The 17650-nt window shown below is 43.9% G+C and overlaps 1 protein-coding gene across 1 annotated transcript in view; it reads left to right on the plus strand.

Annotated features, from left to right (window-relative positions):
• The window catches only part of LOC140191064 (protein Niban 1-like), a 70514-nt gene that overhangs the window by 48189 nt on the left and 4675 nt on the right, over positions 1–17650 (plus strand). Inside the window, exons 12-13 of the mRNA XM_072248139.1 lie at positions 430–537; positions 7093–7204. Coding sequence (XP_072104240.1) covers positions 430–537; positions 7093–7204 — 220 coding nt within the window. The remainder of the gene's footprint in view (positions 1–429; positions 538–7092; positions 7205–17650) is intronic.

Raw genomic sequence — 17650 nt, forward strand, 5'->3', positions numbered from 1 at the left:
GGTTAATCGGGACTGGGGCAACGTGGCTCAAAGTACCTGAAGGGCCTACTGCGCATTGTATGGGTAAATAAACGTAACTGTGTGTGAGATATCTGAAAGTGAAGGGTGTGTGAGTGAGTGTTGTGTCACAACAGTGAGCAAAAAGAGGCGTGGTGAGAAGGAAGGGTATGTGATGCACAATGTGAGTAAGTGACTTGTACCGGTCTGAGAGGGAAGGACAAACAGCAGACTGAGCATGTGCGGCACAGTGTTGGTGTGAGGGACATGTGACTTTAAGGTGAGTGTGAGAACCAGTTTAAGGGTGACATGCAGGTCGTCCAGTCTCATGCAACTATGGCACTTCACTGCTGGAGATGGTATAACTTGAGAGGGTGGTAACCCCTGTTCCTGAGGACCCAGCCTCACTGAGATTGTGTCTTTCCACTGCAGAAGTTTGACTCGGACAGCAACGCGGCCGGGCGCCAGTTTGTTCGGGACGCCCTCCTGGAACTTTTCCTCCCGTTTGTCCTCAAGACGCTGGAACCTGTTTGCAAACCGGTGAGTAACGGTTTCACATCTCTGGTGATGGTCACTCATGTGGCACCCCAGTGCTGCCTGCTACCCTAGGTACCGAGGGGAAAGGAAGGCCCCTGAACAACCCAATGTTCTGACATCAAATAAGTCACTTTTGTGTCCTGTTTAAAGTGGCAGCCACAGCTTATCTTATACTGTACACACACAAACTTTCTTGCACATACGTACAGGACAGCAGCAGATGGTGGAATCCCATCTGTAGCATTGTATGCAGTCTGCTTCTGCACTATTATCATGTTTCAAAATGTGAAAAAGTGTGTAAAAATTGCAGGAAATGCAGTAACTCTTTAAAGCTTTTCCAATCTCCCAGAACAGCTAGAGACTTAAAACTGTCTGCTAAACCAAACTACTCAGTAGCTCTCACTTTAACAAAGACCACTTGACATTAGAGGGCCATGCTGAGCTATATATGGATTTATTTTAGCAGCAGAGTAATATATTGTACATTAACTAGTCTAGTGTTTCTGCAGTTATAAACAAGCACCAAGTCAGTACTCCTTCTTGTCTATTTAATTCAATTTATTTATCTTTCTCCACGCCGCTGTTACACAGTATGCTACACATTATGTCGTCTTAAATTTTCATAAGCAAAGCTACGGGAGATCTTCAATTATTTATAAGACCATAAGATGTACAAGCAGAATTAGGTCATTTGGCTCATCGTCTGCTCTGCCATTTTATCATGGCTGATCGCTCTCCCTCTCCTGCCTTCTCCCCATATCCCTTCATGCCCCGACTAGTCAAGAATCTATCAACCTCTGCCTTAAATATACTCAATGACTTGGCCTCCACAGCTTCCTGTGGCAACAGATTCCATAGATTCACCACTCTCTGGCTAAAGGAATTCCTGCTCATCTCTGCTCTAAATGGACGTTCCTCTATTCTGAGGTTGTGTCCTCTAGTTTTAGGCTCCCCCCACCATAGGAAACATCCTCACCACATTTACTCTACCGAGGCCTTCCAACATTCGATAGGTTTTAATGAGATCACCCCTCATTCTTCTGAATTCCAGTGAGTACATCCCCAGAGATATCAAACGCTCCTCATATGATAAGCCTTTCAATTCCAGAATCAATTTTCATGAACCCCCCTTGAATCCTCTCCAATGTCAGCACATCCTTTCATAGATAAGGGGTCCAAAACTGCTCACAATACTCCAAGTGAGGCCTCACCAGTGTCTTGTAGAACATCAACATTACATTGCTTTTATATTCTAGTTGTCTCAAAATTAATGTTAACATTGCATTTGCCTTCCTCACCACTGACTCAAGCTACAAATTAACCTTTGAATCCTGCATGAGGACTCCCAAGTCCCCTTACACCTCAGAATATTGAATTTTCTCTCCAGTTAGAAATTTTCTTCTGCCTCTCTCCCTTCTTCAAGAGTGGAGTGGCATTTGCAATTTCCCAGTCCTCTGGAACCATGCCAGGATCAATTGATTCTTCAACCATTATTACAAATGCCTCCACAATCTCTTCAGCCACCTCTTTCAGAACCCTGGGGCATAGACCATCTGGTCCAGGTGACTTATCTACCTTCAGATCTTTCAGTTTCACAAGCACCTTCTTCCTAGTAATGGCAATTTCACTCACTTCTGTTCCCTGCCACTCTTGAACATCCAGTATACTGCTAGTGTCTTCCACAGTGAAAACTGAATGTAAAATATTTATGCAATTCATCTGCCATTTCCTTGACCCCATTAAGGATACTCATCAGTATCCTTTTCCAGTGGTCTGATATCTACTCTTGCCTCCCTTTTGCACTTTATATATCTGAAGAAACTTTTGGTACAGTATCCTCTTTAATATTGTTGGTTAGCTTACCTTTGTATTACAGCTTTTCCTTCTTTATGACTTTTTTAGTTGCCTTCTGTTGGTTTTTGAAAGCTTCCCAATCCTCTAACCTCCTGCTAATTTTTGCTCTGTTATATGCTCTCCCTTTTGTTTTTTGTTGGCTTGACTTCTCTTATCAGCCACGGTTTCGCCATTCCACCTTTAGAATACTTCTTTTTTGGGTATGTATCTATCATGTGCCTTCCAAATTGCTCCCAGGAACTCCAGCCATTGCTGCTCTGCCATCATCCCTGCTAGTGTTCCCTTCCAATCAACTTTGGCTAGCTCCTCTCTGTCTTTGTATTTCCCTTTACTCCACAGTAATACTGATACGCCTGACTTTAGCTTCTCCTGCTCAAATTGCAGGGTGAATTCTATCATATTATGATCACTGTCTCCTAAGGGTTCCTTTACCTTCAGCTCTCTAATCAATTCTGGTTCAAAGGTTCATTTATTATCAAAGTATATAACTCTGAAATTCTTCTTCTCCAGATTGCCACAAAACCAAGAAAGAAAAGAACAGCATCGACCCCCAAATCTCTCCTCCCTGCACAAAACAACAAACAAAAATGGAACAGGCACATTGACCCCCAGATCTCCCAAACCTGGATACAAAAACAAATGAGAAAGATCGGGTGAAAAACACAGATTATAAAAAACTATAAGACTGAAAAAAAAAGTCTATAGTCCAAGTCCATATCCAAAACGTAGAAAACCTAGGTAACATTCTCTGGGCACCGTGGAAGGCCTTTCCCTCTCCAGGAGCAAGCAATCCCACCAGTGATTTAAAGTCAATCTCCCCTCTCCATAGCAGAGCGATCTCACCAGCAATCAAAAGGCACTCTCCCCTCTCTGGCAGCAGAGGGATCTTACCAGTGATCAAAAAGCAGGCAGCCAGCGCTCACCTTCTGCATTTGCCTCCATGTTTCAATCTCCCTCGTCGCTTTAATCAGTGAAATAGAGTCGAATATGGACTCACAACCCCCATAGCATCCTCGCCACGAGGTTCGCGCAGGCTGCCTCTCCCTCCCGGAATCCTCTCAAAAGCTTCAGAGTGCTAAAGCACCCAAACGCTCTCCATTCCACAAGCTTCAACAGTTCCAGAATCACATTCAAGATAAAAAACAAATGCGAAAGACGTAAAAGAAGTGAAATATATAGTTGTCTGATCTATCCAGAAGATGTCGACTGAAGGAGGGTTGTACACAGGTGCCATCTTGGCCGGAAGTGCACAAAATCCAATCCAGAATAACTGATCCCCATGGGCTTAACCACAAGTCGCTCTTAAAAAGCCATCTCATAGGTATTTTGGGATCCAGCACCAACCTGATTTTCCCTATCTACCTGCATATTGAAATCCCCCATCACCATCATCACATGCCTCTTGTATCTCCTGTCGTAATTTGTAGACCACATCTTTGCTGCTGTTTGGGGGGTCTGTAAAAAAAACTCCCATCAATGTCTTTTTACCTTTGCAGTTTCTGAGCTCTACCCACAAGGATTCTACACCTTCTAATCTTATGTCACCCCTTTCTAAGAATTTGATTTCATATTTTTTTTTACCAAGAGCCATTCCAACCCTTCTGTCAGAATCAGAAATCTCTTACTAATCTCTTACTAACTCTTCCTTCAGTTATTCCTGACGAAGGGTCTCGGCCTGAAATGTCGACTGTACCTCTTCCTAGAGATGCTGCCTGGCCTGCTGCATTCACCAGCAACCTTGATGTGTGTTGTTGTTTGTCAGAATCAGAATCAGGTTTATTATCACCGGCATGTGACGTGAAATTTGTTAACTTAGCAGCAGTAGTTCAATGCATTACATAATATAGAAGAAAAAAAAACAAAATAAAATAATAATAATAAATAAATAACTAAATCAATAACCGTATATGTGTATTGATTAGATTAAAAATTGTGCAAAAACAGAAATACTATATATTAAAAGAGTGAGGTAGTGTCCAAGGGTTTAATATCCATTTAGGAATCAGATGGCAGAGTGGAAGAAGCTGTTCCTGAATGGCTGAGTGTGTGCCTTCAGGCTTCTGTATCTCCTACCTGATGGTAACAGTGAGAAAAGGGCATGCCCTGTGTGCTGGAGGTCCTTAATAATGGATGCTGACTTTCCGAGACACTGTTCCTTGAAGTTGCCCTGGGTACTTTAGGCTGGTACCCAAGATGGAGCTGACTAATTGACAATCCTCTGCAGCTTCTTTCGGTCCTGTGCAGTAGCCCCACCACCACCACCCCATACCAGACAGTGATGCAGCCTGACAGGATGCTCTCCACGGTACATCTGTAGAAGTTTTTGAGTGTATTTGTTGACATACCAAATCTCTTTAAACTCCCAATGAAGTATAGCTGCTGTCTTGCCTTCTTTATAACTGCATCAGTATGCTGGGACCAGGTTAGATCCTCAGACAGCTTGACACCCAGGAACTTGAAACTGCTCACTCACTCCACTTCTGATCCCTCAATGAGGGTTGGTATGTGTTTCTTTGTCTTACTCTTCTGGAAGTCCACAATCAGCTCTTCCGTCTTACTGACCTTGAGTGCCAGGTTGTTGCTGCAGCACCATTTCACTAGTTGGCATATCTCGCTCCTGTACGTCCTCTCGTCACCACCTGAGATTCTACCAACAGTAGTATTGTCAGCTAATTTATAGATGGTATTTGAGCTATGCCTAGCTACACAGTCATGGGTATATAGAGAGTAGAACAGTGGGCTAAGCACACATCCCTGAGGTGCACCAGTGTTGATCGTCAGCAAGGAGGAGACGTTATCACCAATCCGCACAGATTGTGGTCTTCCGGTTAGGAAGTCGAGGATCCAGTTGCAGAGGGAGGTACAGAAGTCCAGGTTCTGCAACTTCTCAGTCAGGATTGTGGGAATGATGGTATTAAACGCTGAGCTATAGTCGATATCTTTTCAATACAATGTGTATCCTTGGACGTAAAACTCCCAGCAATAATCTTCTTTCAGCCATGATACAGTGATACCCACACCATTATCCATGCTAATATGTAACTGTACCACAAGTTCATCAACTTTAATCTGTATACCGTGTGCATTCAAACATAACATCTTCAGTTCTGTATTCATCACCCTTTTTGCTTTTGTCCCCCTTTTACATTGCAACTCATCCCGTTGACTGCAATTTTGCCCTATCATCAGCCTCTCCTTGCTCGCAGTCTCACTACACACTGCCTCTGTTTGTAAACGAACTACCCCATCCTCAGCCCTATCATTCCGGTTCCCATACCCCTGCCAAATTTGTTTAAGCTCTCCCAGACAGCTCTAGCAAACCAGCCTGCAAGGATATTGTAGCCCATTGTAACCTGTCGCTTTTGTAAATATAACCATATAACAATTACAGCATGGAAACAGGCCACCTCGGCCCTTCTAGTCCATGCCGAACTCTTACCCTATCCTATTCCCACTGAACTGCACTCAGCCCATAACCCTCCATTCCTCTCCTGTCCATATATCTATCCAATTTAACTTTAAACGACAACATCGAACCTGCCTCAACCACTTCTGCTGGAAGCTCATTCCACACAGCTACCACTCTCTGAGTAAAGAAGTTCCCCCTCATGTTACCCCTAAACTTTTGTCCTCTAATTCTCAACCCATGCCCTCTTGTTTGAATCTTCCCCACTCTCAATGGAAAAAGTCTAACCATGTCAACTCTATCTATCCCCCTCATAATTTTAAACACCTCTATCAAGTCTCCCCTCAACCTTCTACGCTCCAAAGAATAAAGACCTAACTTGTTCAACTTTTCTCTGTAACTTAGGAGATGAAACCCAGGCAACATTTTAGTAAACCTCCTCTGTACTCCCTCAATTTTATTGACATCCTTCCTATAAGATTATACAGATTATACCTTCTCCAGAAGAGATCAAAATGATAAAAAAAAATCTGAACCCCTGCCCCCTGCACCAGTTCCTCATCTGCCAAATCAGCCTTTTCTTACCCTCACTGAAAAGTGTCACAGGCAAAAATCCAGAAATTACTACCCTAGAGGTCCTTCTTTACAATTTTCTAATTCGCTCCCTAAAATCTCTCCTCTGGACCTCCTCGCCTTTCCTACCTTTGTCATTGCCATTTATCTTCCTATACAGACTATTATGTAGATTGGTTCTACCCAAATGCACTCAGTGACCTTCTTAATAGGGATTGCTCTCTACATTTACCAGATCAAACCCATGACAATTTCCTTGGCTTGTCTTGCCTCAACCTCTCTGCCTCTCCACATTGCCTCTCCCACCATCACTCTCTGGTTATTTTTCTGCTTCTACTTCTCTCGTATATTGTATTTCTCTCCTGAGCTCTATTTTTATGAGCCTCTCAATGTTTCACACACTTCCCTCTTCTCTCTCCCTGGAAACTCTCCAAGTATGGCTCAATGCATCACTATTTCCTCCTTCCTCTGCTGACTTCCATTTGACTAGCAATTACGCTCGCACCTGCCACCACCCTCTTTCACACATCCTCAGTTCTGCTCCCAGCTCATCCCTGGCCAACTGCTGTCATTTCTGCTGCCCTTCTCTATCTTTAACTCTGCTCATTAGCATCCTTTGTTTAGGACACAGGTCAAACAGGATGAGCCTAACACGCTCACACTGCTGTTGTGAATGTATGGGGATAATGCCCCGGAATAACAGAAATGTGCAAACTGTCTTTCAGGAACTGCCTGAGTATGAAGCATACGTGTCTGCAGATGACGAGGGAGTAATACAGATTGAAGCCACCTACAGGGAGCTTGTCCTTCATATTGTGTCAAAAGAAATTAACAAAGGTAGGTTGTTGGGCTCAAAGGTCAAATGAGAAACGTGAACACCAGATAGGGTATGTGTTGTTTTAATTCTACAATACACATTGAATCAATGGCAGTCATAGAGCTAAACAACAGAAACATACTCTACGACCAAAACTTGTCCATACCGTCTATCCGAGTTAGTCCCATTTCCCTCTGAACCTTTCCTATCCATACACCTGTCTATTGTAACTGTAGCTACCTCTACCAGTTCCTTTGACAGCTCGTCCCATATACCGTACCTGCACCCTCTGCGAGGACTCTCTCTGTCTCCTAAGATCCCTTTTACATCTATGCCCTCCAATCTCAGGCTGTCCTACCTGGGAAGAAGACTGTGACCGTCCACCTTCTCCATGACCCTCATGATTTTATAAAGCTCTACAAGGTCAACCCTCAGCCTTACAGAAGTCAGGGAAAAAAATCACCAGCATATCCAATCTTTCCTTTCCTATAATTGCCACAATTAACCAATAACTATAATTGGTCACTGGGGTGTAACTGGGCAGCACGGGCTAATTGGGTCAAAAGGGCTTGTAACTGTGCTGTATCTCTAAATAGGTAAAATAATAAGGCACAAAATAATAAAACAAGGCATCCAGTCCCAGCAACATCCTTGTGAATCTTTTCCACACCCTTTCCAATTTAATGACATCCCTCCTGTATCTAGGTGACCAGAAAAGGTGGTTTCATCAATGACAATGCATAAATATTTTCATAAGAAGCTACAGTCTATGTGATCCCCTCCAATGCTGGTGTGGGAGTATAGAAGTGGCAGTTAGACACGCAAAGAGAGTGGGAGAATGGAAAAGCCAAAGCACTTACTTTGGTCTGACAAGAACCCATGAGTTAGGAAAGGTGGAAGATTCATTCTTAATACAGTGTCTCTGATAATCTAGCACCCTCAGTACTTCTGTGGCATTGGACTGGCCATTTTTCCAAACTATAGGAAAGCCTTGCATACACCAGCATTTTTTTTAATGTTACACAGAAGTGTAGCAAATTTTCCAGTGAAACCAGTGAGTTTGCAGGGAATGCAGGAAACAGGAACAGAGTATTTAAAAGAACAGGGCACATGGGGTTATACAGTAAGTCCGGATGTCAAGCCATCAGGAATTCCCAAAAGTACATTGTGGATTTTTGGAATTTTACTGCTTTTTGTGACTGACTGGATTCTTCCGACTGGAAATTCATTTGTACAATGTCAAAAAAGGAGCGTTAGCACGAAATGAAATAGTTTCAGATGGGGTTTTAGATGCTGTTATCACCATTTGCACAATTCTTGTATTCTTTAATGCCATTTTTTTAGCATCAAAGTTGGTCAACTTATGTCAACCACTGTAGTGCAATGCACTGTAGTGATCCGTCCGTGAGGTTTTTAACGAGTGCAGTCTAAGAAATGACAACCACTGTTCAAGCAGAGAACTACCACAGCACCTATTGTTCTTGTAGAGTACGACTTCAAAGAGCAGTCACAACCAAACGTGAATTCATAGCTGGACTGGAGGCTGACAGTTTATCCTGCATATACCTTGCACTGGAGGCTGTTCTATCTTTTATGTTTTATGACTCCAAAACACATAATTCAGTGAAAGAAAAAGATGGGAGCCTGGGTGAACACGTACATTTCATTTTTACTTTAGTGAGGAGCACAGATGTGACGTGGTGGCGTAATAACGTATGCCATTCACACACTTTTACACACGACCCGTAATGAATTATGTAAATAACAAAGAATGCTTAATCAAATAATATATTTACAATATTATCAAATACTGCTGAAATATTAAATACCCAACACCTTCCTAGTGTCCGGAAGTGCTTTGCTGCATGGAACACCATTCTACAATAGGAATTTGATATGCCAGTGTAGAAGCAAATGAGGTGCATCTACATCATGGTGGATCTGCAACAGCCTCTCCCCTCACCATGGGCAGCAGATCTCAGGAGACCAGCGAAGGATGGACCCCATCCATCAAGCTCTATGCAGGGAGCTAAGCTCTCATTTTAACTGCCTGCAGGAGTGCTTCCACAAGTGGGTTATTACTGAAATCAGTGATCTCCTGAGACCTCATATACAAACCTGAACTGCTAACTTGGTTCAGCTCAGTCTCTCCATCACTTTCAGCTTCCGAGGCACAGCACTATTCCAGGCTGAAATCAGATGTCCTCCATAGCTACCTTTGGGAATTTAATGGGTTTAGAGGATGAGAACTCATTCGCTTTGCTTTCAGCTCCAGGATCTGTTTAAGTTGCGGGGGAGGCAGAATTCCCCAAAGTATAGGCATATATGTCACCATTCCAGCTCCTATTCACAGCTCAAGGACACCCGCTAAGGGGATGAAACTTCCAGCAAGTGTTTGTCCATCCCAGGGGCCTTAAGACCATAAGATATAGTAGGCCATTCAGCCCATCGAGTCTGCTCTGCCATTTAATCATGGGCGGATCCAATTCTTCCAGTCATCCCCACTCCCCTGCTTTCACCCCATACCCTTTGATGCCCTGGCTAATCAAGAACCTATCTATCTCTGCCTTAAATACACCCAATGACTTGGCCTCCACAGCTGCTCATGACAACAAATTCCACAGATTTGCCACCCTCTGACTAAAGTAATTTCTCTGCATCTCAGTTCTAAAAGGACGTCCTTCAATCCAGAGGTCGTGGCCTCTTGTTCTACAAACTTTGCCATATCTAATCTGTTCAGGCCTTTTAACATTCGGAATGTCTCTATGAGATCCCCAGTCATTCTCCTGAACTCCAGGGAATACAGCCCAAGAGCTGCCAGACATTCCTCATTTTGTAACCCTTTCATTCCTGATATCATTCTCGTGAATCTTCTCTGAACCCTCTCCAATGTCAGTATATCCTTTCTAAAATAAGGAGCCTAAAACTTCACACAATACTCCCAAGTGTGGTCTCACGAGTACCTTACAGAACCTCAACATCACATCCCTGCTCTTATAGCTTATACCTCTAGAAATGAATGCCAACATTGCATTCGCCCTCTTCACAACCGACTCCACATGGAGGTTAACCTTTAGGGTATCTTGCACAAGGGCTCCCAAGCCCCTTTGCGTCTCTGCATTTTGAACTCTCTCCCCATCTAAATAATAGTCCGCCCGGGCCTTTCCACTGGCAACAATAGTTCCCAAGACTTGGTCATGGCTGTTCCTCATCCTTCAGGGACCACAGTGCTGTTGGTGACAAGGGAATCTCCCAGCTCAAGTCACTGCTGACTCCACTCAAAGTGCAAACATCATTTAAGCGAGGGTGTAGTGACAGCCACCTCAGCGCTGGGAATTCAGTGGAGAACACAACAAGATTGCTGAGATTTCAGTGTCTAGATTCACCCACCAGAGTGTCTTACAACTCACAGCCATGGAATCAGTGCTGAAACAGACCCTTTGGCCCATCAAGTCTGTGTTGACCATAGTGTGCTGATTTGCACTAGTTCAGTGCTAATCGCTTTTTATTCTCCCTGCATCCTCATCAACTCCTCTCAGATTCTACCACACACCTACACAGTTTACAGTGGGCAGGTAAACCACCAACCCCCGTGCCTTTGCAATGCGGGAAGAAGCTGGTGCGTCCAGAGGAAACCCACGGGGTGACAAGGAGAACCTGCAAACTCCGCGCAGGCAGCATTGGAGATCAACACTAAGTGTGGGTCACTGGAGCTGTAAGACAGCAGCTCCATCAGATGCACGACTGTGGTGGTCTGCTGTGTTCTGCATAATTTGGCCATCAGTTGTTGCTTGCTGAGATGGGACAAGGAGGGGACCTGCACCAGGGTGACTGGTAAGGGCTGAATGGGTGACTGGCAAGGCTACTCCAGACCCTCGACACGGGAGCCAGACAGCCAGACGTCCTGAACGGAACAGCTTTTGGACAACCTGCAAGGCAGCCTGTGATTCTACTTATCTCTCTCCAGCAGCTGTCACATATCTTCATATCACTTTCCCCTACCTTCCTCCTTTTTTCTTTTTATTTTTCCCCCCATTTTCCCCTTTCCTCTCTCTGTCTGCCTCCATCATTCACATTCATCTGCCACCATGTCCCCTCCCCTACCTATCTATCGTCGTACAGTCCTCCACAGTCCTGCAATCACCCCAGACTCCTGTCTCACCACTCCCCTTCTCCTCATTATACTGGCCGTCTTGCCTCCCCACTCTCAGCCCTGATGCAGGGTTTTGACCTAGAATGTTGACAGACCCTTCCAGCATCTATAGTGTCTCCAGCAGATTATGCGTTACTCCAAATTCCAGCTTCTGAAGTTTATGTCTCCACTCGCACACAGTTGCAAAGTTCGAAGTAAATTCATTATCAAAGTACAAACATGTCATTTTCTGAGATTCATTTTCTTGTGGGCAGACTCAGTAAATCCATTAACCATAATAGAATCAATGAAAGAACACACCAACAGGCTGTGCAAGTCAACAAACTGCAAATAAAAAAAGAAATAACAACAATAATAAATGAGTAAGTGATAAATATTGAGAAAGTTCGATGAAAGTCCTTGAGAGTGAGTCAATAGGTTGTGGGAACAGTTTGTTGATGGAGCAAGTGAAGTTGAGTGAAGTTATCCCCTTTGGTTTAAGAGCCTAATGGCTGAGGGGTAATAACTGTTCCTGAACCTGGTGGTGTGAGTCCCAGGGCTCCTGTAACTTCTTCCTGATGGCAGCAATGAGAACAAAGCAAAACCTGGGTGGTGGGGGTACCTGATGATAACATAGAACCATAGAAAATAGGTGGAGTAGACCATTCAGCCCTTCGAGCCTGCACCGCCATTCAGTATGATCATGGCTGATCATCCAACTCAGAACCCTGTACCTGCCTTCCCTCCATACCCCCTGATCCCTTTAGTCACAAGGGCCATATCTAACTCCCTCTTAAATATAGCCAATGAACTGGCCTCAACTATTTCCTGTGGCAGAGAATTCCACAGATTCACCACTCTCTGTGTGAAGAAGTTTTTCCTCATCTCGGTCCTAAAAGGCTTCTCCTTTATCCTTAAACTGTGACCCCTCGTTCTGGACTTCCCCAACATCAGGAACAATCTTCCTGCAACTAGCTTGTCCAATTCCTTTAGAACTTTATACGTCTCAATAAGATCCCCCCTCAATCTTCTAAATTCCAGAGAGCATAAGCCTAGTCGATCCAGTCTTTCATCATATGAAAGTCCTGCCATCCCAGGAATCAATGATGGATGCTGCTCTCCTGTAACAACGCAGTGTGGATCTGCTCAGTGGTGGGGAGGGACCTGTGAAGGACGGCCATATCCAGAATTTTTTTCAGGATTTTCCATTCAAGGGCACAGGCGTTTCCATACCAGGCGGTGATACAGCCAGATTATACTTTCCACCACACATCTATAGAAGTTTGTCAAAGTTTTAGACATCATGCTGAATCTTTGCAAACCCCTAAGGAAGTAAGGTGCTGCTGTGTTTTCTTGGTAATTCATTTACATTCTGGGCTCAGGACATGTCCTCTGAAATGATAACACCGAGAAATTAAAAGTTGCTGACCCTCTCCACCTCTGATCTCCTGCTGAGGACTGGCTCATGGATCTCTGGTTTCCTCCTCCTGAAGTCAATCATCAGTTCCTTTACCACTACAGTGCTTAGCACATTGCTTCACAGTGCCAGCGATCTGGGTTCGATCCCCACCACTGCCTGTAAGGAGTTTTGTACATTCTCCCCATGACAACGTGGGTTTCCTCTGGGTGCTCCGGTTTCCTCCCGCAGTCCAAAGACGTACCAGTTGGTATGTTAATTGGTCATTGTAAATCGTCCTGTGATAGGCTAGGGTTAAAATCGAGTGATTGCTGGACAGTGCAGCTCAAAGGCTGGAAGGACCTGTTCCACACTGTATCTCAATAAATGAACGCCACTACAGTATTTTCAGAATTGTCTTCAGTCAATGTTGACACGATGATGTACTGTAAACACAACCCCCCCCCACACACACACACACACATTGCTGCTACACTACAAATAACTTCAAGAGAGTTGAACTTGAAATGGATACAGTATTTCCCTCCAATAAACAGTAGAAGCTATCAACTCTGCTCCCGGTCTTCGAAAGGCTTTGCAACAAGGTCTTCCCCCGAACCAAAGAGTGAATGAGGCCATTGTGCAGCAGTATGAACGTTCTCAATTCTATGTCCACTGCCTTCATGTTTCAACATCACCACCTGTTGCACTTCAGCTCTTCCTGACTGGTATCTTCTCCCACCTGTACAACATACAGGTGTTCAAATAATCTGTCTGCAGTCAGCTACATTTATAGATATGTAAGGTCAGAACGTGACAGAACACTAGAGCTACTCAATGAACTTACGTGGGTGTTTAATGACCCACTAATACAACAGAAAACTTGGGCAACTGCTCTGGAACGTCATCATTACACTCCATAAAGGCATACACTGGGCAGGGTCAAGAAACACTGAAACTGCAGCTATTTCTTGAAGATGGGAACGAGATTGTTAGTTCAAATGTAAAGATAAATGTAATCTGTAGAGTGACAGTGATGAAGGATAGGCCGTGGATAGGGCATAAACGTAGTCAGTCGGATGGGTAAATGAAAACAACAGGAATTCTGCAGATGCTGGAAATTCAAGCAACACACATCAAAGTTGCTGGTGAACGCAGCAGGCCAAGCAGCATCTGTAGGAAGAGGTACAGTCGACGTTTCAGGCCGAGACTAACGTTAGTCCTGACGAAGGGTCTCGGCCTGAAACGTCGACTGCACCTCTTCCTACAGATGCTGCTTGGCCTGCTGCGTTCACCAGCAACTTTGATGTGTGTTGGATGGGTAAATGAAATGTGTCTACTTTGATGCAAGAGGTATCAGGAACAAGGGCGGCAAACCTGGAGCATGGGTCAGTATTTGGAGCTATGAAGCTTGTCTGTCACAAGGGCAGGAATAGCTGCTGGATGTTCTGGGATTAGAAGGCTCGAAAGGGACAGGAAAGGAGGTAAAAAGGTGGGGTGTAGCATTATTAATCAGGGATAGTATCACCTCTGTAAAGGAAGATGTCATGGAGGAATTGTCTACCTAGTCAGTGTGGGTAGAAGTCAGAAAGAAGGAGGGAGTCATCACTCTATTGGGAGTTTTCTATAGGACCCCTCAATATTAACAAGCACACTGAGCAGATCCGAAAGCAGATTTTGGAAGGATGCAAAAATAACAAGGTTGTTGTCATGGGTAACTTCCCTAATACTGGCAGAGTTCCCCTTTGCACAAGAGGTTTAGATATGGCAGGATGTGTTAGGTGTAGCCTGGATCTTGTGTTAGGCAAAAAATTTGGTTAGGTGACAGATCTCTCAGTGAGTGTGCATTTTGGAGACAGTGACCACAACTCCCCGACCACCTTGGTCAGGGATAGGAGCACCAGGTATAGGAAAGTATTTAATTTTATTATGATGTTATTAGCCAGGTACTTGGGAGCCTACATGGGAAACAGATATTCTCAGGGAAAACGGAAATTTGGAGGTTGTTTAGGGAGCACCTGCATGTGGTTCTGGATAGGCTTGTCCCATTGAGGCAGGGAAAAGATGGTAGACTGAAGGAGCCATGAATGACAAGACAGATGGAACATTTAGTCAAGAGGAAGAAAGCATACTTAAGGATTAGGAAGAAAAGATCGGATGTGGTTCCTAAGGGTTATAAGGTAGCCAGGAAAGAGCTTAAGAAGGAATTTAGGAGAGCTAGAAGGGGGCATGTGAAGGACTTGGCATGTAGCATGTAGGATTAAGGAAAATGCCAAGGCGATCTACACGAATGTAAAGAATGGAGGATGACTAGAGTAATGATAGGACCAATCAAGAATAAAAGAGAAAAATTGTGCCTGTAGAAGTAAAGGAGGTCCTTAATGAATACTTTGCCTCGATATTCACCAGTGAGAGGGAACTTGATGAATGTGGGGTCAGTATAGAACAGGCTATATGCTAGAATATGTTGATGTCAAGACAGGGAATGTGTTGGAACTTTTGAAAAACATTAGATTAAGTCCCTGGGACAGAATGGGATGCCCCAGGTTACTATGGGAATTGAGGAAAAAGTTGCTGCACTGGTGGCGATGAACTTTGCATCCTCACCGACCACTGGAGCAGTACCAGAAGACTGGAAGATGGCAAATGTTATTCTTTTTTCTGTTCAAGAAAGGTAATAGGGGAAGTGTTGGGAATTATAGAGCAGTGAGGCCTACATCCATGGTGGACAAAACAGAGAAGAAAATTCCCAGAGACAGGTTTTAGGAGTATTTGGAGAAGCATGGTCTGGTTAGGGATAGTCAGCCGAGCTTTGTGAAGGGCGGGTCGAAACTTTGAGTCTGATTGACCTTTTCAAAGAAATGACAAAACATATTGATGAAGGTAGAGCAACGATGAGGTACATATGGATTTTAGCAAGGCACTTGACAAGGTTTTCCATGGTAAGCTCATTTAGAAAGTCAGGAGGCATGGGATCGAGGGAAAGTTGGCTGCAGGGATTTGGAATTGGCTTACCCACAAACGGCAGAGGATGGTTGTAGATGGATCATATTCTTGCCTGTAGTTCTATGACTAGTGCTGTCCAACTGGGATCTGTAATAGGACCCCTGTTCTTCGTGACTTTCATAAATGAGTCACATGACGAAGTGAAAGAGTGGATTGGTAAGTTTTCAGGTGGCACAAAGATTGGTGGTGTTGTGAATACTGTAGAAGGTTGTCATTGGTTACAACGGGACATTGACAGGATGCTGAACTGGGCTGACAAGTGGCAGATGGAGTTCAATTTGTAAAAAGTATGAAGAATTACACTTTGGAAGTCCAACTTGAAAGGTTCAAAGTTGAACGTAAATTTATTATCAAAGTGCATATGTATATGTCACAATGTACAAACCTAAGATTCATTTTCTTGTGGGCATTCGTAGTAAATACAAGAAAAACAATAGAATCAATGAGAGACTGCACCCAGCAGGATGGACGAACAACTAATGTTCAAAAGACAACGAACTGTGCAAATACAAAAAGAAAGAAAAATTTAAAAATAATAAATATAATAAATGAGCAAAAATAATTGACAACATGAGATGTAAAGTCCTTGAAAGTGAGTCCATAGGTTATTGGAACAGTTCAATGATGGAGTGGGTGAAGCTGAGTGAGACAGAGCACAGGATTAATGGCAGGATTCTTAGCAGCGTGGAGGAAAAGAGGGATCTTGAAGTCCTTCGAAGTTGCAGTGCAAATTTTCAGGGTGGTTAGGACGGCAAATAGTTTGTTAGACTTCATTAGTGGCATGGTTGCATTCAAGAGCCACGAGGTAATGTTGCAACTCTATAAAACTCTGGCCAGAGTATACCAGGAGTGCTGTGTGGAGTTCTGGGAGCCTCATTATAGGGAGGATGTGGGTGTTAGAGAGGGTGCAGAGGAGACTTAGCAGGATACTACCTGGATTAGAGAACACATTTAATAAGGAAAGGTTGAGCAAGCTAGGGCTTTTCACTTTGGACAAAGGACAATGAAAGGTGATTTGATAGAGGTGTACAAGAGGCACAAATTGAGCAGAAAGCCTGAGCCTTTTCCCAGGGTGGCAATGGGTGATACAAGAGAACATCCTTTAAAGGTGATTGGAGGAAAGTTTAGGAGGGATGTCAGAGGTAGGTTTTTTTTTACACAGAGAGTGGTAAGTGCATGTAACACACTGCTGGGCTTGGTGGTTGAGGCGGTGACATTAAGGACCTTTAAGAAACTCCTAGATGGGCACATGGATGACCGAAAAATGAAGGGCTATGCAGGAGGAAAGGATTAAATTGATCATAGAGTAGGTTAAAAGGTTGGCACAACATCATGGGCCGAATGGCCCTTAATGTGCTGTACTGTACTGTGGCCTGCTTAAGGAGCTCACTTGGTCTTTTTTTCATATCAGCCTGCACAGTTACAGACCTGACACCATAACTGACTGCCTTGCATTAGCTCCCAGCACTCTACAAACCGTCTTTGAAAGACCATAAGAGCTAGGAGCAGAATTAGGCCATTCAGCCCATCGAATCTGCAATTCCATCATTCCTGATTTATAACCCCTCTCAATCCCATTCTCCTGCCTTCTTCCCATAACCTTTGACACCATTACTAATCAAGAACCTGCCAACCTCCTCTTTAAATATACCCAGTGAATTGGCCTTCACAGCCACCTGTGGCAATGGATTCCACAGACTCACCATCCTCTGGCTAAAGAAATTCCTTTTCATCTCTGTTTTAATGGGATGTCCTTCTAGTCTGAGGCTGTTCCCTCTGGTCCTAGACTCCCACACAATAGGAAACATGCTCTTCACATCCACTCTACCTAGGCTTTTCAATATTTGATAAGTTTCAATGAGATTCCCCTCATTCTCCTAAACACCAGTAAGTGCAGGCCCAGAGCCATCAAAAGCTCCTCATATGTTAACC

This window comes from Mobula birostris, chromosome 32, assembly GCF_030028105.1.
Source record: "Mobula birostris isolate sMobBir1 chromosome 32, sMobBir1.hap1, whole genome shotgun sequence".
In the NCBI taxonomy this organism is placed as follows: domain Eukaryota; kingdom Metazoa; phylum Chordata; class Chondrichthyes; order Myliobatiformes; family Myliobatidae; genus Mobula; species Mobula birostris.